The following is a 25,053-nucleotide window of genomic DNA, read 5'->3' as shown; positions in this document are numbered from 1 at the left end:
GGTCATGGAATCCCCTTTGAGTTGCAGGCACTGAGTCTGCAATCGTGACATTAATGGCTTATGATCCACTTACATTGTTGATCAGACCCTCACGACCTAAAGCCTCAAATCCACCTTCAAGGGGGGATACCCATAACCCTCAGCAATCAGACGAACAGCATGAAGACATTTTTCCAAAGTGCAGAATCATATATATTCTGAGTGACTGAGCTATTGGCATTCAAGTTTTGACCAGTTTCAAGATGCTACTACCAGATAATGGGAAGACTGTATTCAGACACTGCAATTTATGTTACATAAGGAAGACTGTTAGTTGATACAGCAGTCAAGAGTTTCAGGTTACATACGATACATCCAGAAGGCTGAATACATTACTCCTTTCAGGTCATAAGACCTCTGAGAAGCTGCATCCATTTTCAGGCCCCCCCACCACTGTTTAGTGTGCTAATGCCAAGAATGTATGGTCTCTTTCTTTAACTCCTCCCAGAGGAGGGGTGATGGGAAACTGTTAAAAACCAGATGCTATAGGCATCTCTCTACCACCTCCCACATAAGGCAGTCTCATTAATTCACTCACTTCAAGCTCAAAGCACACTGCCCTCAAGAGGTAAATAAGATAGGCATAGCCCCTATCAGAAGAATGGAAAAATTGAGGTTAGAGTCAACTTGATTGTATAGGGTTATCAGCTGTTGAAGGGGAGAATCAGAATGAGGAGCTGGCTCTGTGCCCCATGCTCCCTCCAGCAGGCCCTGTGGGCAGCTGTGACGAGGTCGGCCCAGCCATCTGGCTGAGGCTCACAGGGCCCACAGCCAGAGCGGGAAATCCTGGAGCAAGGCTATGACCCAGCTGTGCCCCAGCTTTCTCTGCTTCTAGACAGGCCTGGGTTCCGAGCAATGATGCCAACGACTACAGATGTCACTGGCAGCTGGAAAACGGGCCCCTCTTGACAACTCTGGAAGCATCCTCTAGCTGCTCTGCTCAGGATGGGGCCCACTATCATCCCCGTAGGTAAAATGGAGAGACTGAGCTTACACTAAACTGTGGGAAGGAGTGGATGCAGCTTCCAGCAGGTCATCACTTGGTTCAGAGGTTTACATAGAAAGCATCCGGCCAATTCCAATGAGAACAGACCGAGAACCATTCTGCTAAACCCACCCTGAGTGGTAAAGATAAGGTATGTCTTAACCTATACTAAAGGTGAAGGATTATCATTTTTCAACTGTACAGACACATGGCTGGAGTCCTAGCTCAGTGGCATGCACCTTATGTTGACTGTATTTAAACTACGGCTGTGTAGTGCATCTCCATTACACGGTGCCAGTGTTCAGCTGTACAACTGTTACTTAGTGAGATCTGATTTTAGCCACAGTATTTTCAAAGCCAGTTTCTATTTAAATGTGTTGTGAAAGAAAACGGACTAGTTTGACTTGACACACATTTTACATTACAGAAGTTCAGGAATTCATACACCCAAATGGGTGTTGCTGCCTTCAAACTAGTCACTTGATTGGGAAGATGTGTGTTTAGTCGAGGGAAGCTAGCCTTACTCAGAACATTTCTAGGCCCCTCCTTGGAGCTATCCACCTGTAAGTTTCCTTAATGTTGTTGGTCTTTGTCCTTTAAGGGTAGATTTCTTTTTTTGAGGAATGATTTAACAGCCAAAGAGCATTAGAAGTCTAAGTGAAATGAGTGATGGAGCTTGGGATGACCTCTGGGGAGGAGTGATGTAAAAAATGAGGTCTGACTATAAGGTGGTGAGGCCTCTTTTCTTGCATGGCTTCAAAGATAATTCCAAACAGGAAGTCTATGTGGTCTTGGCACATGGAACATTGCAGCTCAAGAGTGAGGTCTCCCAAGGAAGTAAGTACGATCAGGGTGACTCTTGAGTGCATATGTTCTAGCTTATTTGGTTAAAACGGTAGCTGTGTTCATTTCTGTCATACTTCATACAAGCAGAAATGGAAGACTCCATCTCTGTGATCTCTCCCAAGGGAAGGGTCATCACCTACTGCTAGAAGAGTTAAAATGGAAAGCACTTGGTGTCATGTCAACATTATCCACTTCTCTTCAGCATCCCCCCATAACATGTGCAATGAGTTATCCTTGATACCTGAATCTCCCCAGTGTGGAAAAGTGAGTAAGACTAGTAAGACTAGTATGGGTAGTCTTAACCTGGGTAAGACTAGTATGTCAATGGGACTGGAGTGTGTTTCCAATGGCTCTATCTACCCAACAGGCCCACAACACCAACTCGTATGAGAAAATCTCCTATAGCTAAGTACACCAAGTTTCAGCAGAGGAAGGGGGGAATGATTATTTTTCAGTAGCTCTCTAGGATTAAAAACCCACTGGCTTCTGATGTCAAGTGAACAGGAGTCCACTGAAAAGAAGTCCATGGTGTTCTAGTGCACGCTTAAGGAGGGAGTGTGTGGCCACTAGCTCATTGAAATGCATTTCCAGCTGAGGCCAAAGGCAGCAAAGGTGCAAGAGGCTGCTGGGGCTGGCGTTAGTTGAAGCAGGGTCTATATACTTGGCAGTTTGTAGAAAGCCCCAGTTACAGAGCAGGATGTCTGCCAACCACTGAAGTCAAAGGACGCTCAATCTCACTTTCTACAAAGTGCTTCATTGAAGATGCTAATGAGGAAGCTCCCTTTGAAACACCATATCCTGAGTGTCAGAGAAATATGGTCAAGACGGTGATTGATGGGGAGCAGAGACTGATTCTTTAACAGCATTGGGACTGCGTATTCTCTGAGCATCTCTCTCACACACACATGGGCGTGCACACACACACACACACACACACACACTCAATGAAGAGCACACAACTGCAGTCACATTCCACCTCTTCTGCACGTGCCTCTGTCGGGTGGTTGCTCTTTTGCACAGTGTCTCCAGGAGCAGTTCCAACTTAACGGGCTCCACTGCTACAAGCCAAAGCACAGCAGAGTCAGAGCCCCGAGGCAGCCGTCACGTCCGAGTGCTCGCAGCAGACGTCGGTCTCGAACCAGTCGGTCGGGATGTCGTTCTCGGTGAGGGTTTTCATACTAGTGTTTCTAAAAACCACAAAGCTAGGCCATTTGCTTAGATCATCATTAGAAAGAATGCTGAGGGCCCAGATGGGATTTCTAGTTTCTGTGCAAATGAAATCACACTAGTCCAGATTTTATTCACTCAAAACTACTAGGGAAGCAGTAGGATTTGGTTTCAGTGCTGCCAAAAAGCAGGAATTCACTTAAGTTTTAATTCTGAAGCAATCCTGGTGTTAATGTTGTAGCTGGGGTCAGGCAGCATGGGGGCCGGGGCCCCCGCTGTGCTGGCTGAGGAAGCCCGGATCTCTCCCAGTTCAGGCTCACTCTCGCTGGAGGTAGACCCACTGTTGATGGCATAGACGCTCTCCACAACTCCCTGAGCTGAAGCACAGCCATCTGGCTCTTTCTTCTCCCTGGGGCTAGACAAGCCTGGGAGGACGGCCATCTTCCCGGTCTGTCTGTTGGGCAGCAAGGACATGGTGTAGTCTGCAATGATTCCGCCCACATCCAAGTTGCACGCCTGGTCGAAGGCTAGGAAGCCCACGTTGGCATTTGCCTCACACACCACAAAGGAGCCATCGTCCATGATGAGAAGATCGATGCCACAGAAGTCCATGCCCAGGATGTTGGACACCTGGATAGCCAGCTGCTTGCCTTGTTCCGTCAGTGGGCACATGACACCCACGCCACCTGTGGGGAAATCACAGTGATGTAACGGTGACACTGTAACCGAGCAGGATCCTACGGGGGCTCCCAGAATAGACCCTCACCCAGGTTCTCCGCCTGCCTTTTGTCTGTAGAAAAACTTTAGGCAAAGAATAAATTTAATCAGAGAAGTGAGAACATGCAGAAAGAAAGGAAAACAGTTCAGCAAGACAAAATAATACTTTAGCCATTAAACAAAGCAAGGACCTTTAGCTTTCTCTCAAGGACTATAGATAATATTCTGAGCCATGTCCTTTGAGCTGTTTTGCAAATACTGAAACCCTCAACAGGCTGAAGAAGTTAACTGTATGCTGTCCACAGCATGTAGACCCCAGACCAGTAGGAACCAGAAGGTTGATGATGCCGTGTCCCCATTATCTCATCACTGATCAGTAAGAAGAATGTCCATGAGCTGATCATGCCCAGCTGCCTGAATACTACGAGACTCCTGACTACCCCTCCAGGGTGGGACACGTGGTCCTGTGGGCATTGGCCCACTGTGGCCCATTTTGCCTGGCAAAGCAATAAAGCGATTTCTCTTGGTGCTGTGCTGTGCTTAGTTGCTCAGTCGTGTCTGACTCTTTGCAACCCTGTGGACTATAGCCCACCAGGCTCCTCTGTCCATAGCATGCTCCAGACAAGAATACTGGAATGGGTTGCCATGCCCTCCTCCAGGGGATCCTCCCAATTTAGGGTTGAACCCAAGTCTGCCACACTGCAGGAGAATTCTTTACCATCTAAGCCACCAGGGAGAGTCCAAGAATCCTGGAGTGGGTAGCCTACCCCTTTTCCAGGGGAACTTCCCGACCCAGGAAGCAAACCGGGGTCTCCTGCATTGCAGGTGGATCTTTACCAACTGAGTTACCTGTAGAATTTCTTTCTACTTCTCCCAAAACTCTGTCTCCGAGATTTAATCCAGTCCCAGTGTACAGAGGCCAAATTTTGGCAACAATACCAGACACCAACTGATGAGTCAAATGACCTTTCAAAGGAAGGGGGGTATGCTGGCGAGAGGCAGCGAAATGGGCATTTTTATTACTCACAAAAGGTCCGGAAATCAGGACACTCTTTGAGAAAGTAATATGAAAGCAACACTCTTTTCTAGAGTTTAAAAAAATGTTTATATTCTCTGACCCAGTCATCACACCACAAAGGGAATAACCTTATATAATAGGGAAAAAAGCTTTATGCACAAATACGCTGATGGCGGAGTTATTCAAAATACTGGAAAATCAAAATACTGGTATACAGTAGTCATTTGATATTTGTTGATGAGTAAATAAAATATTATCATCTAAGTAGCTCACAACAGAAGAAAGGAGCATAGTTTACAGCCATTACTAAAAATGATGGTGAGTTTGAGATCACATGGGAAAACATTAACACTTAAAAGTTATAAAGGCTGTGCAGCATGACCATGATTACGCAAAAAAAAACCCTAAAACCCACTGTCAGAAACAAGACCACCAAAATGTTAACACTGGTTGTCTCTAGATGGTGGGATTAATGATAAACATCTTTTTTCATTTGACTGTGCCATATTTCCTAACTTTTCTACATTGAGGATGCATTAGAAGAAACTAGAAGAAACAAAATTAACTTACTGTTTTCTGAGAGAGGCTTGTGAGACAAAAATCCCATACCAAGACAGAGCCTACTTACTCACACTTGTTAAAAAGCTAAGACCTCAAATTTAATTGGCTCCCTTTAGTCTTCCTGCCGGAGAAGGCAATGGCACCCCACTCCAGCACTCTTGCCTGGAAAATCCCATGGATGGAGGAGCCTGGTAGGCTAAAGTCCATGGGGTCGCTAAGAGTCGGACACGACTGAAGTGACTTAGCGACTTGACGTTCACTTTTCACTTTCATGCACTGGAGAAGGAAATGGCAACCCACTCCAGTGTTCTTGCCTGGAGAATCCCAGGGACGGCAGAGCCTGGTGGGCTGCCATCTATGGGGCCGCATAGAGTCAGACACAATGAAGTCACTTAGCAGCAGTAGCAGTCTTCCTGCAAAGATAACACTTGGGACCTCGTTCGTGGTCCAGTAGGATAAGGATCCGCCTGCCAGTTCAGGGGGCACAGGTTAGATCCCTGGTCCAGGAAGATCTCACGTGCCTCAGGGCAACTAAACCCTGTGCCCACAACCACTGAAGCCGGCACTCTAGAGCCTGTACTCTGCAGCGAGAGAAACCACTGCAGTGAGAAGCCTGTGCACTGTGCGGAAGAGGAGCCCCCACTCACCACAACCAGACAAAGCCCATGCAAAGCAACAAAGACCCAGCATAGCCAAAATGAATACATCAAGTGGTTAAAAAAATGACAAAAACACAACACTTGTATTCTCATAGACTGATGACTTAAACCTTAACTCTGCTTTTCCACCACTTATTACACTGTATGAGGAAAAGGTTTTAGGCAGCTTTAAGACAGTTCATCAAAAAAAAAAAAAAAAAAAAAGGCACTATGGATAAACTACAAAGCTGTGTATTTTCCAGTTAAGGAATGAATTTTGTGAAAGACAAACAGATAATATATAAGGTTTGATACTGTGGCAAGGCATAGGAGTGTCATGAAAATTAAATGAGATAATATCCTAGGTACAGTGTCAACCTCAGCCTGGCATTTGCTTCTGTCACAGCACTTTAGCCACTGTATCTTACAATGATCTGTTCATACATCTTCTTTACTGGACTATAGACTTCCTGAGGGCAAGGACTCTCATTAATCCTTACACTATCAGCATCTACCCTGGAAGGACTGGATTGGTGTTTCGGCCTCTTCATTAGTCACCAGCCTTGATACACTCATCTGGCGATTTAGGAAATAACAACTGAGTATTTTTTCACATTACCAACAAATTCCACTCATGACAATAGTTGACAATGGCTTTCTGTAATGAACATGAGAGTGGCCATGCCTTTGGGACCATCTCCATTCACCACAACAGAAAACAAGCCTTATCAAAAGGTTAATGGGGTGGGGTTATGCATTTGACCTAAACAAACTGCAGCTTTCTAATAACATCAAATATAGAAGAAAAACACAATTAAAGAAAAAAAAAAGAAATACAATGTCAATTATCAATGCAGGTAAAAGCATATGCTCTGTCTCCTGCCATTACCTTGGTCTACTTCTCACTTTCTTCCTATTTTTCTGTTTTTGGCCACACCACACTGCTCGAAGGAGTTCCCAGACCAGGGATTGAACTCATGCCCTTAGCAGTGACAGTGCAGAGTCTGAGCCACTGGAACCCCAAGGAATAACCCCACTGCCTTCATTTTAGACTCTCCTTACTTTTGGCCTGAGCTGTTGCCACAGTTTCCAAACTCAGCTCCCCTGCCTCCCTCCTCTGCTTTCAATCCATCCTCTTTCCAGACGTCAGTTTTTCTCAAACACCAGTCCTCCTGTCACTCCCTTGTTTAGTGGGGACTGCCAGGTCCTAACACCTAGGAGATAGGGTTCACATCGCAGTGTCCTGACAGTCCCTGGTTTGACCTCCGTCACGGCCCGTATACCCACCTGTCCCCCACCTGGCCTGCTTACTGCTAAGGGAAAGGGCTTGCTTCTAATTCCTCTCTGTGATCCTGGCACCTTGCAGAGGGTCTGACCAGATGGGAGGGATCAAGACACCTGGACTGGGTGCAAACATCCTGAGATGGTGAAGGGCAGGGAAGCCTGGCACGCTGCAGTCCATGGGGTCACAAACAGGTGGACTGAGCAACTGAACAACAAAGACATCCTGATGAGGAAGCCCAGTGGCCTCCCCTGACCAACAGTCCCACCCTGAGCTCCGGGGCCTCACCGAGAGAGCAGTTGCTCTGCATCCGGCCATCTGTGGAGCAGCGAAGCATGGAGCCTATCACCTGGCCGCCGACCACCACCACCCGGATATCTTTCCCGTGGGATTCCTTCACGTACTTCTGGAACAGGTAGGGCACGTCGTGGCGGATCAGGTGGCAGATGTCTGAGAGGTGGTGCTTATCTCTTGCAAGAAAAACACCTTTGCCTTTAAGAAGAAAGACAAAGAGCAAAAAAAGGAGTTAGACACGCTTCTGAGTACGGTCCTTGCCATCCCACCTCCCGGTCCGGAGTCAACCATTCTTTCCCAACCTGCCTCACTCTGGCCCCTTCAACTTCTCTGAGTTGACTCTTGTGTCTTCTCAAATGGCCATCAAATTTTATTGTCCCTGGGTTTTACTCACCTCCCTCTCTGTTCACAATGCTTTTTTTTTTTTTCCAAAATGAAATAAAAATGTATTCCAGAAACACACAGAAGAGGCCGAAATAAAATCTTAAGAATCTAGTTAATTCGGTTCCAAAACTGGAGGATGCTGATCTGGCAGAGTCCATGTCTCACTCACTTTTGTTTAAATCCCCCAAACTTACACTGTGTCAATCAATGTTTATGGAACATAATTAACTGAACATACTTTAGAGAAATTCCCAGTTGAGATGGAGAGAGACCACGAAAGATAATGACATAGCCTGATATGGCATTAGGAGAGGTCAGTGCTGAATACTATGGGAGTTCAAGAAGTAGCCACTGCCAGATGTCCTGAACTTTCAAACATAAATGTATTATTTGGCTATATCCATTCAATTCTAAAAGGAATGACCCATACTTCTATTGACGTCTGGGGAAAGCATTCCTACTTGATTCCAAATTCTTTATTTTCTGCCTGAATCACTTACGCTTTTGAATTACTTGACATCTGCTTTTCCATTTGCATATTAGCTAACAGATCTGAGCAGGGGGGCCTGAAGGGTTTCCCCTACAAATCTGACATGAACATACTATACCCTGAACCTTGTTAACAAATATGGAACAAAGAGATGGTCTTCCTAAGATTTGTTACTACCTTAAAAACAGTGGAACATTTCTGAAGTCTCAAAAAAAAAGAGGGATGGGTATCAGTCCCCAGTGGCGAAAAAGATCAAAAAGTAACCTCCAAAACATGGTTTGGTCACTGGACATTTGGCACTAGGAGATCTGGCATCTGGCAGCAGATGGCCGGGATTCAGTGATAGGCACTGGAGGATTTTCAGCAGAAACGAGGGCTAAAAACAGGTTCCTTGGTTCCTGGCTCAGAGGTTCCAATATGGGGCTTAGTCTGCAGTTAATTAAGGAGCTACAGTTTTAAAGTAAGGAGGGAAAAAACTAGGGTGAGGTGAGGGGAAGAGTACTAAGATTATTTAATCATCTACTGTGTGCCAAATACTTTATTTTTTTAAATTATATCTTTTATATTTCATGCTATCTCTGTGAAGGCATTAGGACAAGTATAGCTATTTTTGTTTGACAGAAAAGGAAAATTAGGGCCCACAAGATTAGTAACTTTCTGAAGGGCACATCTTGCATGAGCCCACTGCCTTCTTGAGATTTATTTCCATATAAATCTCAAGATTTATTTCCATATAAATCTCAGAGCCTAACAACTGCTACAACTTTGTTCACTCACTATCCACTGCCCCTCAGATGCTGTGTGTTACAATCAATCTGAAAATGAAATTAAGAACACCATGCCACTTACAATAGTATCAAAAGAAATACATTTAGCCAAACAGGTTCAAGACTTATTCACAGAAAACTACAAAACATTTTTGCAGGAAATTAAAGACTGAAATAAGTGGAAAGACATTCCATGTTCAAAAATTGGAAGACAATATTGTTAAGATGGAAATGCTCCTCAAATTGACCTACAGATTCAATGTAATCCCTACCAAAACTCCAACTTCCTTTTACTGCAGAAATTGATAAGTGAAAGTAAGAAAGTGAAGTCTCTCAGTCGTGTCCGACTCTTTGCAACCCCATGGACATCAGGCTCTTCCGTCCATGGGATTTCTAGGCAAGAGTACTGGAGTGGGTTGCCATTTCCTTCTCCAGGGAACTTTCAGACCCAGGGATCAAACCCAGGTCTCCCACACTGTAGACAGACGCTTTCCCATCTGAGCCACCAGGGAAGGAGAAATTGATATGCTGATCCTAAAATTTATATGTAAATTTATGGGACGGGTTTGGGTGGACTCCGGGAGTTGGTGATGGAGGCCTGGTGTGCTGCGGTTCATGGGGTCGCAAAGAGTCAGACACGACTGAGCGACTGAACTGAACTGAACTGAACTGAACTGAATAGCCAACACAATCTTGAAAAAGGACAAAGTTGGAGGACTTGAACTTCCCAATTTCAAAACTTTCTACTGGCAGCTCAGATGGCAAAAGAATCGGCCTGCAATGCGGGAGATCCAGGTTCGATCCCTGGGTCTGGAAGATTTCCTGGAGAAGGGAATGGCAACCCACTCCAGGATTCTTGCCTCGACAATCTCATGGACAGAGGAGCCTGCTGGGCTACATACAGTCCATGAGGTCACAGAGAGTCAGACATGCTGTGTGACTAATACACACACGCACACACAAGGACATAAGGACAGACATACAGACATACAGATCAATGAAACAGACCTGAGAGCCCAGAATAAACCCTCATACAGATGGTCAATTTTGGATTTTTGCCAAGAGTTCCAAGAGTATTCAGTGGGGAATCAACAGTCTCTTCAACAATAATACCGGGAAAACTAGATATTCACAGGCAAATGAATGAAATTTGACTCCATCACACCATATACAAAAATGAATTCAAAATGGATCAAACACTCCAGATGTAAGGGCTAAAACTGTAATAAAAACAAATTACACATTTAAAAGTTGCTGAGAGTAAATCTTAGAAGTTTATATAATAAGGAAAAAAATTCTGTACCTACGACAGATATTAACTTATTGTGATCATTTCACAATATATACAAATATTGAATCACTGTGATGAACATCTGAAACTAATATAATGTTACACATCAATTATACCTCAATTAAAAACAGATTTTAAAAATTTAAAAATAAATCTGTAAAATAGACCTATATATTACTAATGCTTGGCAAACATGCATTTTTGTTCTTTTTGGCTTGTGACTTGTTTTTATGGTGGCGGTATGGTGACCATTTACATCACTTGCCTAAGCCAATTAACATACCTAATATAAAAGTTTTATTTAGTATGTGGTGAAAATAGAACTCTCATACATTGCTGGTAGGGATATAAAATGGCATAACTGTAGTGGAACATCACTGTAGGGAAACATTGGTAGTTTCCCTAATGTTAAACACAGAGTTGCCATATGACCCTGCCATTCCATTCTTAGGTGTATATATATACCCAAGAGAAATGAAAACATGTGTTCACACATATGTGCATAAATATACACATCAGCATTATTCATAATAGCCACAAAGTAAAACAACCCAAATGCCCATCAATGGATAACAGATAAACAAAATGTGGCATCTCCATATAAAATATTATTGAGTCATAAAAAGGATAAAAAACCAACCCATTCTACAGCATGGATGATCCTTATAAACGTTACACTAAAAGAAACCAGACACAGGCCACATATTGCATGGTTCCATTGATATGAAACATCCAAAAGAGGCAAATCCATAGAAATAGAAAGTAGATTAGTTAAAGATTTTAAAATTTAAAAAATAAAAAACTAAAAAAAAAGTAAAAAAAAATAAAAAATTGAAAAAAAAAAAAAAAACGTAGATTAGGTGTTGCCAGGGACTAGGGGAGGGAACACTGGGACTGACCTTTGACAAGTACAGGGCTTCTTCTGGAGGTGATGGAAATATTGTGGAATTAGATAGTGGGAGCTACCCTGGTGGCTCAACAGCAAAGAATCTGCCTGCAATGCAGGGGACCTGGGTTCGAGCCCTTGGTCAGGAAGATCCCCTGGAGAAGGAACTGGCTATCCACTCTACTATTCTTGTCTGGAGAATTCCATGGACAGAGGAGGAGCCTGGCAGTCTACAGTCCATGGGGTTGCAAAGAATTGGGCATGACTGAGTTACTAACATTTATTTACACAATGGTTGTACAGAAGAGTAAAAATACTAAAATCCTCATAACTGTATAACATAAAACGGTGCATTTTTTGTTTTATGAATTATCTCTTAATTTTAAAAACATCTATAAGTACTACATCTGCTATTTATTTATCATCTGTCTTACCTTTCTACAAGGTGAGCCCCTTGAGGGCAGGAAGTTCTGTTCTGCTCCTTTCTGTATCCCCCTGGCACTTTGTGGGCACTCAATAAATATCAGTTGAATTTTATTTCACGTATATTTCACGACAATAAAGAAACTAGTTGAGACACTGCATTTTTGCACTGCAGTATATCTGAACAGTATTCAGAGCCCCACCTCACCATCCCAACTCATTTCTCTTACTCCTCAACTCCTTTCCCAGGTTGCTTTGCCCACCCCGGCTTCTGCATGCTGCTTACCCAGTTCAAATTCCACATTCCAACCGAAGTCTCCTTTCCTTCCACTGAAGCCTTCCCTGCCTCAGGGCAGAGCGGGCCCCGCCCTCCGTGAGGCTGAAACAGGCGCTAGGACCTGCATGCCACAGTGGTCATCACGCTGCAATGCAACGTCTCTACCCTCTACACGAAGACCAAGAGCAGGGTGGGTGTCAGGTTCGTGGGAATTGCTCATTCCATGTCCACCCAGGGTACCTCCTGTCACTCCAGATGCCCTGGGCAGTAAAGGATGCCATCTGGGTATCATCAGGAGGTACCCGCTCACATACCACAGGGGAGGGGAACTACTTTTGGCTGCACACATCCTCTTCAACTACTGTGTCCTGAGCACCGTAGGAGGTTCTGGGGACAGAGATGGGCAAGACCAGGTTCCCACCTCTGAGCAGCTGCAGTAGAAAAGGGGAAAAGGCACAGAAATCTATACCTGTCGTAAAGCACAGCACTATGCTAGAGGCAAGGGTGAAGCGCTTCGGCAACACAAAGGGAAGAGTGATTAGCTTTGGAAGAGAGGGAAAGAGACCAGGGTTGTGGAGGGAGAAGAAATGACGTGAAGCTGGCTTTAACGCACAGGCAGAAGCTCACTAGAGCACAGAGGAAGGCAGCATCCCCAGAAAAGGGAAGAGAACAAAGATTTTTTAAGAGAGCAGGAGATACAGTCTAGGCTAGAATGGATTATGGAGTGTTTGGGTGGCCAGAGCAGGCTGCCGAGGAATGCGGACTGTTCCTCCAGGGTGAGGAAAAGGAACTGTGTCTAACAGGCAACACAAGCTCTTGGCAAGGTTTTTCAGCCAAGGGGTGACAAGAAGAGACCTATGTTCCAGAGAAACTGCTTCCCACAAAGACGAGAGGATGCACTGGCAGTGGAGTTCGGGAAACCAGTCAGAACCAAGGCAGGAGTCTACTGCGAGAGTCTAGGGAAGGGCCGGGAAGGGGGTGGACAAAGCTAGCAACAGTGGGGACAGCGAGAAGGGGACACAGCTGAGGACTACACCGCAAGCGCCGCCAGGGGGAGCTCCGTCTCTCTGAGCCGCGCTTCTGCAGCGCGGGGCGAGAGTCTCGTCGCAGCGCTGCCGCCCAATCAGAAGCCGGGCCAGAGGGCACTGACCCCGGTGTCCGCGCGTGCTCTTCACCACCACGGGGTAGCCCAGCGGCTCGGCTTCATCGATCATTTTCGAAAAGTCTTCATGTCCACCTGCCAAGAAAAGCGAAAGTCAGGGACGGTGAGGCTGATGGTTGGGGGGCTCTGTGGGAATTCTTTAGAGGCCTCGCGTCTCTCTGATTAAGGCAATTTGAACCCATTCCATCCGCCAGAGTGTATTTTGTACCTGTCATCCAGAAGGTGCGAGCAGAGAGAAGGTAAGCGGCATTATCCGGGGCTTCTACCCGGCAGAGGCTTCACGTGCTCCAGTCCATGTCATCGTCAGGACAAGCCCATGGGCAGGGCAGGGATTTTTTTCCCTTATCATGGCTGGGGAAGGCAGACCTCTAAGAAGGCCCCCGAGATTCCTACCTGCTGGTGTACATGCCCTGTATAACCCCCCTCCTAAGTGTAGGAGGGGCCAGTGACTATGCTGGGACAGCATTCCTGTGATCAGGCTAATAATCAGTGGACTCGAATTAATTAAAAGGGAGATATTTTTGGTGGGCCCTGTCCTAATCAGGTGAGCCCTGTAAAAAAAGGGGAAGCATCAGAGAAACTCTCCCGCTGGCCTTGGGGGAGTGAACTGCCATGCTGGACGGAAGTCCACGTGACAGGGCCAGGCGGGCAGCCTCTAGGAGCTGAGAATGGCCCTGAGTTAACAGCCAGCAGAAAGCGGGGACCTCAGTCCTACAACTACGAGGAACTAAATGCCAACCAGTGAGCCTGAAGACCCCAGACCTCAGATGAGATCCCAGCCCAGCTGCACCTTGATTTCATCCTAGTGAGACCTGAGTATAGAACCCGGCTATGCCATAGCTAGACTTCAGACCTTCCGAAACTGTGAGTTGGTAAATGGGTGTTGTCCAAGCTGCTGAGTTTTCAGTAGATTGTTGTACAGAGGTAGAAAATCATTATCCAAAGAAACCAAGTCTGGGATTTGTCTCATCCAAGGTTAAGGCATGACTGACTCGGCTCCACTATACTCCTTTAGGCCTTCATTTAAAAACTGTGAATATTAATACGTATTAAAATCCTTCTAAATTGTTTTATAAGCTTCTTTGATTTCCTACACCTTTGCATCTTTGTTGTTGTTGTTTAGTCGCTAACTTGCGTCTGACTCTTTTGTGACCCCATGGACTGTAGCCCACCAGGCTCCTCTGTCCATGGTATTTCCCAGGCAAGAATACTGGAGTGGGTTGGGATTTTCTTCTCCAGGGGATCTTCCCTACTCAGGGATCACACTCACGTCTTCTGCATTACAGGCAGATTCTTTACCACTGAGCCACCCAGGGAAGCCCCTTTGTATCTTTAGGGGACCATTATTCTTCCTACCACAGGTGTTATAGTTCATCAATTTTTGTGCAAAGCAAAATACTCTGAAATACTAATAAGACCTGTCACAAAAGTGCTAATGATTTTTTAAAACATAAAGCAGCATACAGAGGCAATGCAGATAAACAGGGGCATCATCACAGTGAAAACATTTTATAAGAAGAGAACCCCTAGCTTCCTGATACCCACTGATAAAGGTAACTCCTCCCTAATAATCCTTTTGTCCTTCCCTAGAATACAGTGCAAGGAAGGCCCTTAATTTATTTATTTATGGCTGATGGTATGTGGAATCTTAGTTCCCCAACCAGGGACGGGACGTGCACCCCTTGCATTAGAAGTATGTAGTCTTGATCACTGGAGTGCCGGGAAGTCCCAAGAGGGGTTTTTCTTATCCGAGGCCATCCCTGAACCTGGGCCTCAGCCCCCTTTCCCTCTCACCTCCTCAGGATTTTGCAATATTAAGTGTCCTCCCTCTGCTGTATCTTCAACCTCTCAGTTCAAAATGGCAGCAGTATTTTAAACATGCTCAGGCATCTCTGATCTTAAATAAAATCCATTCCTTGACCCTGAATCATCCCTTAGTTACAACCTTGAAGACTGTAGGGAAAACCACTAGACCATTCAGGTAAGACCTAAATCAAATCCCTTATGATTATACAGTGGAAGTGAGAAACAGATTTAAGGGACTAGATCTGATGAGTGCCTGATGAACTATGGACGAAGGTTCATGACATTGTACAGGAGACAGGGATCAAGACCATCCCCAAGAAAAAGAAATGCAAAAAAGCAAAATGGATGTCTGAGGAGGCCTTACAAATAGCTGTGAAAAGAAGAGAAGCCAAAAGCAAAGGAAAAAAAGGAGAAATGGAATAGCCATCATGGTCAACAAAAGAGTCTGAAATGCAGTACTTGGATGCAATCTCAAAGACGATAGAATGATATCTGTTCATCTCCAAGGCAAACCATTCAATATCACAGTTATCCAAGTCTATGCTTCAACCAGTAATGCTGAAGAAACTGAAGTTGAACGGTTTTATTAAGACCTACAAGACCTTTTAGAACTAACACCCAAAAAAGATGTCCTTTTCATTATAGGGGACTGGAATGCAAAAGTAGGAAGTCAAGAAACACCTGGAGTAACAGGCAAATTTGGCCTCGGAATGCAGAATGAAGCAGGGCAAAGACTAATAGAGTTTTGCCAAGAAAATGCACTGGTCATAGCAAACACCCTCTTCCAACAACACAAGAGAAGACTCTACACATGGACATCACCAGATGGTCAATACCGAAATCAGATTGATTATATTCTTTGCAGCCAAAGATGGAGAAGCTCCATACAGTCAACAAAAACAAGACCAGGAGCTGACTGTGGCTCAGATCATGAACTCCTTATTACCAAATTCAGACTTAAATTGAAGAAAGTAGGGAAAACCGCTAGACCATTCAGATATGACCTAAATCAAATCCCTTATGATTATACAGTGGAAGTGAGAAACAGATTTAAGGGCCTAGATCTGATAGATAGAGTGCCTGATAAACTATGGAATGAGGTTCGTGACATTGTACAGGAGACAGGGATCAAGACCATCCCCTTGGAAAATAAATGCAAAAAAGCAAAATGGCTGTCTGGGGAGGCCTTACAAATAGCTGTGAAAAGAAGAGAAGTGAAAAGCAAAGGAGAAAAGGAAAGATATAAGCATCTGAATGCAGAGTTCCAGAGAAGAGCAAGAAGAGATAAGAAAGCCTTCTTCAGTGATCAATGCAAAGAAATAGAGGAAAACAACAGAATGGGAAAGACCAGAGATCTCTTCAAGAAAATCAGAGATACTAAGGGAACATTTCATGCAAAGATGGACTTGATAAAGGACAGAAATGGTATGGACCTAACAGAAGCAGAAGATATTAAGAAGAGGTGGTAAGAATACATGGAAGAACTGTACAGAAAAGATCTTCATGACCCAGATAATCATGATGATGTGATCACTAATCTAGAGCCAGACATCTTGGAAAGTGAAGTCAAGTGGGCCTTAGAAAGCATCACTATGAACAAAGCTAGTGGAGGTGATGGAATTCCAGTTGAGCTGTTTCAAATCCTGAAAGATGATGCTGTGAAAGTGCTGCACTCAATATGCCAGTAAATTTGGAAAACTCAGCAGTGGCCACAGGACTGGAAAAGGTCAGTTTTCATTCCAATTCCAAAGAAAGGAAATGCAAAAGAATGCTCAGACTACTACACAATTGCACTCATCTCACATGCTAGTAAAGTAATGCTCAAAATTCTCCAAGCCAGGCTTCAACAATATGTGAACCGTGAAGTCCCTGATGTTCAAGCTGGTTTTCGAAAAGGCAGAGGAACCAGAGGTCAAATTGCCAACATCCGCTGGATCATGGAAAAAGCAAGAGAGTTCCAGAACAACATCTATTTCTGCTTTATTGACTATGCCAAAGCCTTTGACTGTGTGGATCACAATAAACTGTGGCAAATTCTGAAAGGGATGGGAATACCAGACCACCTGAACTGCCTCTTGAGAAATCTGTATGCAGGTCAGGAAGCAACAGTTAGAACTGGACATGGAACAACAGACTGGTTCCAAATAGGAAAAGGAGTACGTCAAGGCTATACATCATTACCCTGCTTATTTAACTTATATGCAGAATACATAACGAGAAACGCTGGGCTAAATGAAGCACAAGCTGAGTCAAGATTGTGGGAGAAATATCAATAACTTCAGATATGCAGATGATACCACCCTTATGGCAGAAAGTGAAGAAGAACTAAAGAGCCTCTTGATGAAAGTGAAAGAGGAGAGAGAAAAAGTTGGCTCAAAGCTCAGTATTCAGAAAACTTAAGATCATGCCATCCGGTCTCATCACTTCATGGCAAATAGATGGGAAAACAGTGAGAGACTTTATTTTTTTGGGCTCCAAAATCACTGCAGATGGTGCCTGAAGCCATGAAATTAAAAGACACTTACTCCTTGGCAGTAAAGTTATGACCAGCCTAGACAACACATTAAAAAGCAGAGACATTACTTTGTCAACAAAGGTCTCTCTAGTCAAGGCTATGTAGCCATGTTTGGATGTGAGAGTTGGACTATAAAGAAAGCTGAGTGCCGAAGAACTGATGCTTTTGAACTGTGGTGTTGGAGAAGACTCTTGAAGAGTCCCTTGGACTGCAAGGAGATCCAACCAATCCATCCTAAAGGAGATCATTCCTGACTGTTCATTGGAAGGACTGATGTTGAAGCTGAAACTCCAATACTTTGGCCACCTGATGCGAACAGCTGACTCATTTGAAAAGACCCTGATGCTGGGAAAGATTGAAGGCAGGAGGGGAAGGGGACAACAGAGGATGAGACAGTTGGATGGCACCACCAACTCAATGAACGTGAGTTTGAGTAAACTCCAGGAATTGGTGATGGACAGGGAGGCCTGGCGTGCTGCAGTCCATCGGGTCGCAAAGAGTCAGACACTATTGAGTTACTGAACTGAACGGAACTGATCCCTACGATCAAGCTATCAAAGGGCTTCCATTTCCTCACATCGCACTCACTTCCTCATCCCTGACAGGTCGGTTTTTCTTTCCAGTGCTAAAGTGAAGCTGCAGTCATGGAACTCCCTCTGCTACATCCAACACACGTCTCTGTGCTTATGTGTCTGTTTAGATTCTAACACCACTTTCCATTATACCATTCTTCGTGGTATGTTCTTCCCATTGGCTTCTGTCACCTCTCTTCTTTCTCTTCTCACCTTTCCAGTTGCTCTTACTTGGCTTCTTGAGTAAGTTCTTCTTCCTTTTCCTATTCCCTAAAGAATTCTCTCTCAAACTCTCTTTTATTATTTTATTAAGGGAAAATAGACATAACAAAATTTACCATTTAACCATTTCATGCAGCTCAGGCCTCTCTTCATTCTGCATATTCTCCCTGAGTAATCTCCATTCTTGTGATTTCACTGAACATAATGGAAGTTTCCACATCTGCTTCCATAGTCTATACCTCTCTCAGGAGCTCCAGATTCATTTATCTGCTGCCTACTGAATACTTTTACTTGCTTACTATAGACACCTCAAACAGAATGTGTCCTAAACCCAAATAATCTCTCCCAATAATGCCTTGTCCTACCCACCGGTCTGTTTCTCTTCTTCCCTGGAACACTCATTGAGTGTTTGCTTTCTCATCTGGTGGCCCAAACCAGAAACCAGGGTCACTCTTGATTCCTCTCCACCCTCCTAACACCCAAGCAATCATCATGTCCTCATATTTGTCTCCTTCTTAAATCTTGAATCTGTTCACTTCATTCCTACTCTAACCATCTTAGTTTCGACCATCATTGCTCACCTGCACCGTTTATAAAGCCTACCGCTGTATATGGCCTCCCTAATAGCTCAGTTGGTAAAGAATCCGCCTGCAATGCAGGAGATCTTGGTTCAATTCCTGGGTCAGGAAGATCCCCTGGAGAAGGGAAAGGCTACCCACTCCAGTATCCTTGCCTGGAGAATTCCATGGACTAAATGGGGTCGGAAAGAGTCAGACACGACTGAGCGACTTTCACTTTCACCACTATATATCCTGTCTCTACTTTCCCTCTGGTCTAATTCCTTCCTCAAAGTGTAGCCAAAGTGACATTCTGACCTCTCATCAGGCCATTTCCTTGCTTAAAGCCCTCCAATAACTTCCTGTCAGTCTCAGAATTACCCCAACCTCTTTCATATACTGTAGATGGCAACTTCTTATCTTTCTAGCCACATATCTCAACTCTAGTTCCCTGATATTCTACAAATTACTCAAAATAACACCGATCAGTCATGTTCTCTCTTACCTTTAGATCTTTCTATATTCTGCTTTCTTCTTAGACTGCTCCCTTGCCCACCTTGCTTTAGCTCGATAACTTCAGCTTTATCCCTTTTGGGAAGTCTTCAATATCCTAAACTAAATGAGGAGCTCTCCTATGTAAACCCATACCGTCTTGCACTAACTTTTACCCTGGCACTTACTGCACTGAAACTGCCTGCTTACTTGCTGTCCTCTGCCCCTGATGAACTGGAAACGCCTTGAGAGCAGGGCTCTGCTGCTTACTGCTAGAGCAGAGTGCCTAGAGCGGTGGTTGGCACATGGTGGGTCCCAGCTACATAGTTAATGAACAAACTCCAGGGAGAAAGGAGCACAGACATTTCAGACAGAGGGAATGACTATGATACAGACTCAAGGTACTGACTCAACTAAGATGAACAGATGCACCTTGAAAGCCAGCAAGAGCTACTAGAGGGCTTCTGGGGAGAGAGAGCATAAGAGATGCAGGCAATTTGGAAAAACAAGTCTCAATTCTATTTTAAGGACACTCACCATAGGAGAAGGTGTCTGGCATGGGGACCCCATGCCCAGCCAGCTCCTGGAATGTCCAGAATTTGTTGATGCAGTTTAGAATGCTCTGTGGGCGGTTGACTAAGCGGCAGCCCAGCTTCTCCAGGTGTCGCAGGACGGTGATGTCACTGTCCGACTGCACGGAGGGCGTGGGCACGCGGACAAGCACCACGTCTGGGAAGGTGGTGAGCGCCTTCTGGTTCAGCTGCAGGCCTGCAATCAAAAGAAGAAGTGAGCTGTGTGCCGGCTGTCGTCTAATCCCACCAGAAGCACTGGTTCCAACAGATTCCTCAAGACTGAAGTTAGCGGAAAGAAGAGCCTTGAAAATGGCACTTGAATATCCTGTTGTAATGAGATGCTACTGTCCATCTTATGCTCTAAGCAAATGAACACTGAGGAAATACAAAAGAATGAATGGGGGCAGGGGAGGAGGGCAGTGTACCGAGAATAACCCAAGTCAGAAAAATCCATAGGAGATAATATAGTCCAGTACCTCCTTCCGTATAGAACTATTAATAGTATTCCCTAAAACTTAGTGGCTGAGGAGGCTGGAGACAATGCCAGGGAATGCAGTATAAGTCGCTTAAAGTATTTTTACTACTCCCATGATTTCATCTTTAAAAGTCATCTGGAATATTATGAATATAATGAATGTAAAAATGTCAATGCTAAGTGAAAAAGAAAGGATACAAAATTATCAATATAAGTTAGAAAAGGTATATCAACATTTTAACAGTGGTAATGGGATTATAGATGATTTCCTATAATTATCCATATTTTCCAAAATGTCTCCAACTGCGTATTAGCTTTATAACAAAAAACTTAAGAAATAATCAATCTACTAAAAGTCAATTCAATATTCAGAAAAACTAGAATGCATCACAAAACAATTGATCTGTATACCCAAAGGACTTAAACCTGCATGACACTGGATGAACTGGGAGTATTAGCTTGTGATGAGGAGTCAGAGAACAGGAGTGCAGTCTTCAATTTTCTGTAGGGTTCCATGCAGAAGAATTACTTGGCTTGTCTTCTGTGACCTCAGGAGATAGAGCTGAGGAGCTATCCGTAAGAGCATTATTTTGTCTGACTGCTCACTGCTGTGTCCTCAGCCCCTAGAACAGTATCTGGTGCGTGGTAGGCACTCCATGTTTGTTTAATTGTATAGAAGCTACATAGAGATAGATTTGGGCTCAATGAAAGGGACACTTTTCCGCTGTCTTAGGATGGAACGGGCTGAGACTCATTAGGTCATTCGAGGATGGCACAGAAGGAATGTCAAGGTTAGATAAGCTCACAGCAACCTGCTTGATCTCTTTCAACCCTGATAGCCTACGGTTTGTATTACTCTTACTAGTTAACTAGGCATCTCCAGTGCACTCAGCATTTGGGGATACAGTGACAGAGACAGGAAGTGGACTGGAGAGGGCAATGAGAAGTGAGTTCAGGGAATTACTTGGTCTGCCTTAGTGAACCCTAAAGGAGTCTCTAACATGCTCCACAGAAAACCTTTTAAACACAGTTTGAGAACCATGTTATAGACTTTAATCTAAAGCACCTTTGATTTCGTTAAGTGATAAAAAGTGCACAACCATATTAATTTCAAGAAAATAAAAGTTACTAAGGATATTGCTATTTCTCTATTCGGGGATGAATAATATCAATACAAAAACGCTAAGCAAAACAAAACAACAGCAACCAAACAGAAAAACCCAAACCACAAAACGACTACATGGATCTAACTTGCACAGTTTCCTCCCATTCTAGATGTTTCACCAATTTAAAGCAAAGAGAGTAAGTGCAGTCATTAAGTTCAATTGGTTTTAGCACTTCTGTTGACAGTGTGAACCCAAGGAACTGGAACGTAACTCTCAGGGCTGATGTCTAAAGAGCTTTCAGGTTATCTTCACTTTGCCATCAGAAAACAGGATCATTTATATGTGCTTTTTCCTTTGCCACTAATAGCCCCTGGGGAAAGAAATCTGAAAGGGGAAAAAAGCAAACTCTGAGTAATATCCTCAAAATTGGTAGCAGAAGAAAGAAAAGTATTCAGGTTGGTGAAAAAGGTGAGTAAATACAGAACAGTCAGGGGAAAAGCGACAGCCCAGAATGACATTACATAATGAGGTAATATATGCAAAAATGCTTTAAGAACTACGAAATGCTATGCGTACGCAAGGCACTGGCATTTTTACTGCACAGACATTCTACGGAGCAAGGTAGGACGATTTATGGAGATTTGCACCACCTGATGAGAAAAATGGCTTTGCAACAGAAAAGTGACCTAGAGAGATGAGAAGCAGCAGAAACGTCTGGCTTTTAAATCTCAACACGAGACCACAGACAAACAGTTAAACTTCTAAATGGGAAGGAAAGAATTCAGTCATTTCTGGAAATACCAACCACATGTGGACAGAGACAGCTCAGCCTCGACAAGCAGATTCACGTACACCTAGAAGTCTTACCAGGACTTCATCTCTCTTCTCCATAGGTAAATCTTTGGGCCTGGCTCATTCCAACTGAAGCCTTTAATAAACGAAGAATGGAATGGATTAACGTGGAGCTGAAAAGGCTCTTGCAAGCAGTTAGACAGATGTGGTCTCTGACTGCGCTGGCCTCCAGCTCTGTACAGAGAGGAGCAGGATGGATTTAGGGAAAACATCAGTACAACCAGTTCTTTCTCTGCCCGTTGACCCAGCTCCAGCATCCATGCTACGGGGCAACATCACTTGCCCCCTGCTCATTTTCTTTGCTGTCTGTACCTTGGGCTTCCCATGTGGTGCCAGTGGTAAAGAATCTGCCTGTAATGCAGGAGACGTGGGTTTGATCCCTGGGTAGGGAAGATCCCCTGGAGGAGGACATGGCAACTCATTGCAGTATTCTTGCCTGGAGAATCCTATGCACAGACGAGCCTGGCAGGCTACAGTCCATAGAGTCTCACAGAGTCAGACATGACTGAAGCAACTTAGCACAGCATGTCACGGCACCTTGTCCAAATTAAACATTTCTAGAAGCAGGAGACAAGAGTCTGCAGCTTGTGATAGCATCCGTCAGCAGGAACAGTAGTTCCGCACAGCCATGGCCAAGAACAGCTTGGATTTAAGACTGGTGCTCCGCAAACCTGTCAGTGAATTCTTGAGCCTTTAACCACTTAGTAATCTCTCTCCCTCTTCCCATAAATATCTCCTCTTAGGAAAGGATGGAGCTTAATGTGTCACCTTTCCTGGGATCATTAACATTCCCACTGCAATCTATGGGCCTTAAGCCAAGGGAATGAAAGGCTGATGCAGGAACTCAGAGAGGGCAGGCTTCTGCTTTGCTGGCAAGGGATGGAAGGAAAGCCCTGAACCACAAGGGGCTCATTCCCTCAATAACAAGGGATTTCATGTGATTAAGTGCCCTAGTGCTCTTGGGTATCACCTTGACCTGGACATCAGGGTGAAGGGAAAGGAGCTGATTTGCTTCTGAGATATTTGGGATCTCTCAGGCTCCTAGACTGGGCTTGCGATTTACTATTTAGCCTTGAACCACTTTTTTTTTTTTAATTAAAATGATCACTCTGTCCCTGAACAGGTCCACAAGATTGTGAGAATGATCAGATCCCAAACTAGTTAGTACAGTGATGAATAACCAACCTCGCTTAAATCAACTTTTTGAAACCACAATATTTCCTCCATATTACTTCCAAAAAGAATAATATACTTTCATGGGTAATTATGTTCTGATTTCCTTTTGATTCTATTATTTATATTTGGAGATATTTTTAATGTATTAAAAACAAGATAGAAAAAATGAGTAACTTTCCCAAAGAATTGAGCCTGTTTTTCTTCCTAACTTATATATTGGATTAAATTAATTCTACAAAACTAGACTTTTGCATTTATATGTACAATAGCAGAGAAATGCACATAATAATACAGAGAAATAGCTTTAGAAATAAGTCATTATTGGAAAGCAGAGCTCTAAAAATTAAAACTCATTTTCAATCATTCATACAAATACAGGGAAGAGTGAAGGATAATAAAAGGTAGAATCATTCAGATCTGAATTTGCCTAACATTTTGTGTTTGAGGGACTTTGCTAAGAACTTTCATATGTATTACTGTATTTAAATTAAAGATGTTTTGTTAAAAAAAAAAAAAATGGAACAGACGTAGTTGCTGAGGAAGAGTGATGGCCTGGGAGTTGGGGGTAGTAAATGCAAACTATTACATTTAGAATGAATGAACAAGGTCCTACTGTACAGCCCAGGGAACTATATTCAATATCCTATGGATACTGAGAGTATTCAAAACCATAATGGAAAAGAATATAAAAATAGAATGTATATATGTGTGTAACTCCATCACTTGGCTGTACAGCAGCGATTGGCAGAACAATGTAAATCAACTATGCTTTAATTTTTTAAAAATGACATCTTGTATATGAACCCTTGTACTGGACTGACTATCCAAAGTCTTTGCATTTACACAGACCTGATTAAGACACCCAGTGGGGCACCACCCTTTAGATGTGTGGGCACAGAGCACTCATTCATATGCACACATGTACATCCCTGGCTTCACAACGAAAACGCAAGCTTCAGAACTACACCGGCAGGGCTTCCCCGGTGGCTCAGTCCTCAAGAATCTGCCTGCTAATGCAGGAGACACGGGTTTGATCCCTGATCTGGGAAGATCCTACGTGCTGTGGACGAACTAAGCCTCTGTGCCACAACTATTGAGTCTGTGCTCTAGAGCCCAGGGGCCCCAACTACTGAAGCCCGTGTGCCCTAGAGTCCATGCTGCGAAACAAGAGAAGCCACCACCACAAGCCAGCACAACTGCAACAAACAGTGGCCCCTGCTCGCCCCAGCTAGAGGAAAGCCCATGCAACCACGAGGATCCAGCGCAGACAAAAAATAAATAACTGATTAAAAAAAACGCTACACTGGCTTCCTGTATGCTAGGAAAAAAACACTTCATTTACGAAGCAAGTGGCAGAAATAAGAAAGAGCAGAACACGATAGCGGGAAAGCCAGCAAAGGACCTCACTTAATGCGAGTTTTCAGAACCACTTCACTTGAGTAGGATCATGTTTACTACTAGCCACGGTTGGCAGTAGAGCT

The 25,053-nt window shown here is 44.0% G+C and overlaps 1 protein-coding gene across 1 annotated transcript in view; it reads right to left on the bottom strand.

Moving 5' to 3' along the window:
* RIMKLA (ribosomal modification protein rimK like family member A) overlaps positions 3,027 to 25,053 on the bottom strand; it is a 33,325-nt gene continuing 11,298 nt past the window's right edge. The window contains exons 2-5 of the mRNA XM_005678611.3: positions 19,929 to 20,159; positions 13,216 to 13,302; positions 7,542 to 7,745; positions 3,027 to 3,723 (exon numbers count right to left, since the gene is read on the bottom strand). Coding sequence (XP_005678668.2) covers positions 3,233 to 3,723; positions 7,542 to 7,745; positions 13,216 to 13,302; positions 19,929 to 20,159 — 1,013 coding nt within the window. The 3' untranslated portion in view covers positions 3,027 to 3,232. The remainder of the gene's footprint in view (positions 3,724 to 7,541; positions 7,746 to 13,215; positions 13,303 to 19,928; positions 20,160 to 25,053) is intronic.

This window comes from Capra hircus, chromosome 3, assembly GCF_001704415.2.
Source record: "Capra hircus breed San Clemente chromosome 3, ASM170441v1, whole genome shotgun sequence".
NCBI classification, from domain to species: Eukaryota; Metazoa; Chordata; class Mammalia; order Artiodactyla; family Bovidae; genus Capra; species Capra hircus.
This window is presented reverse-complemented; position numbering and strand designations above follow the sequence as displayed.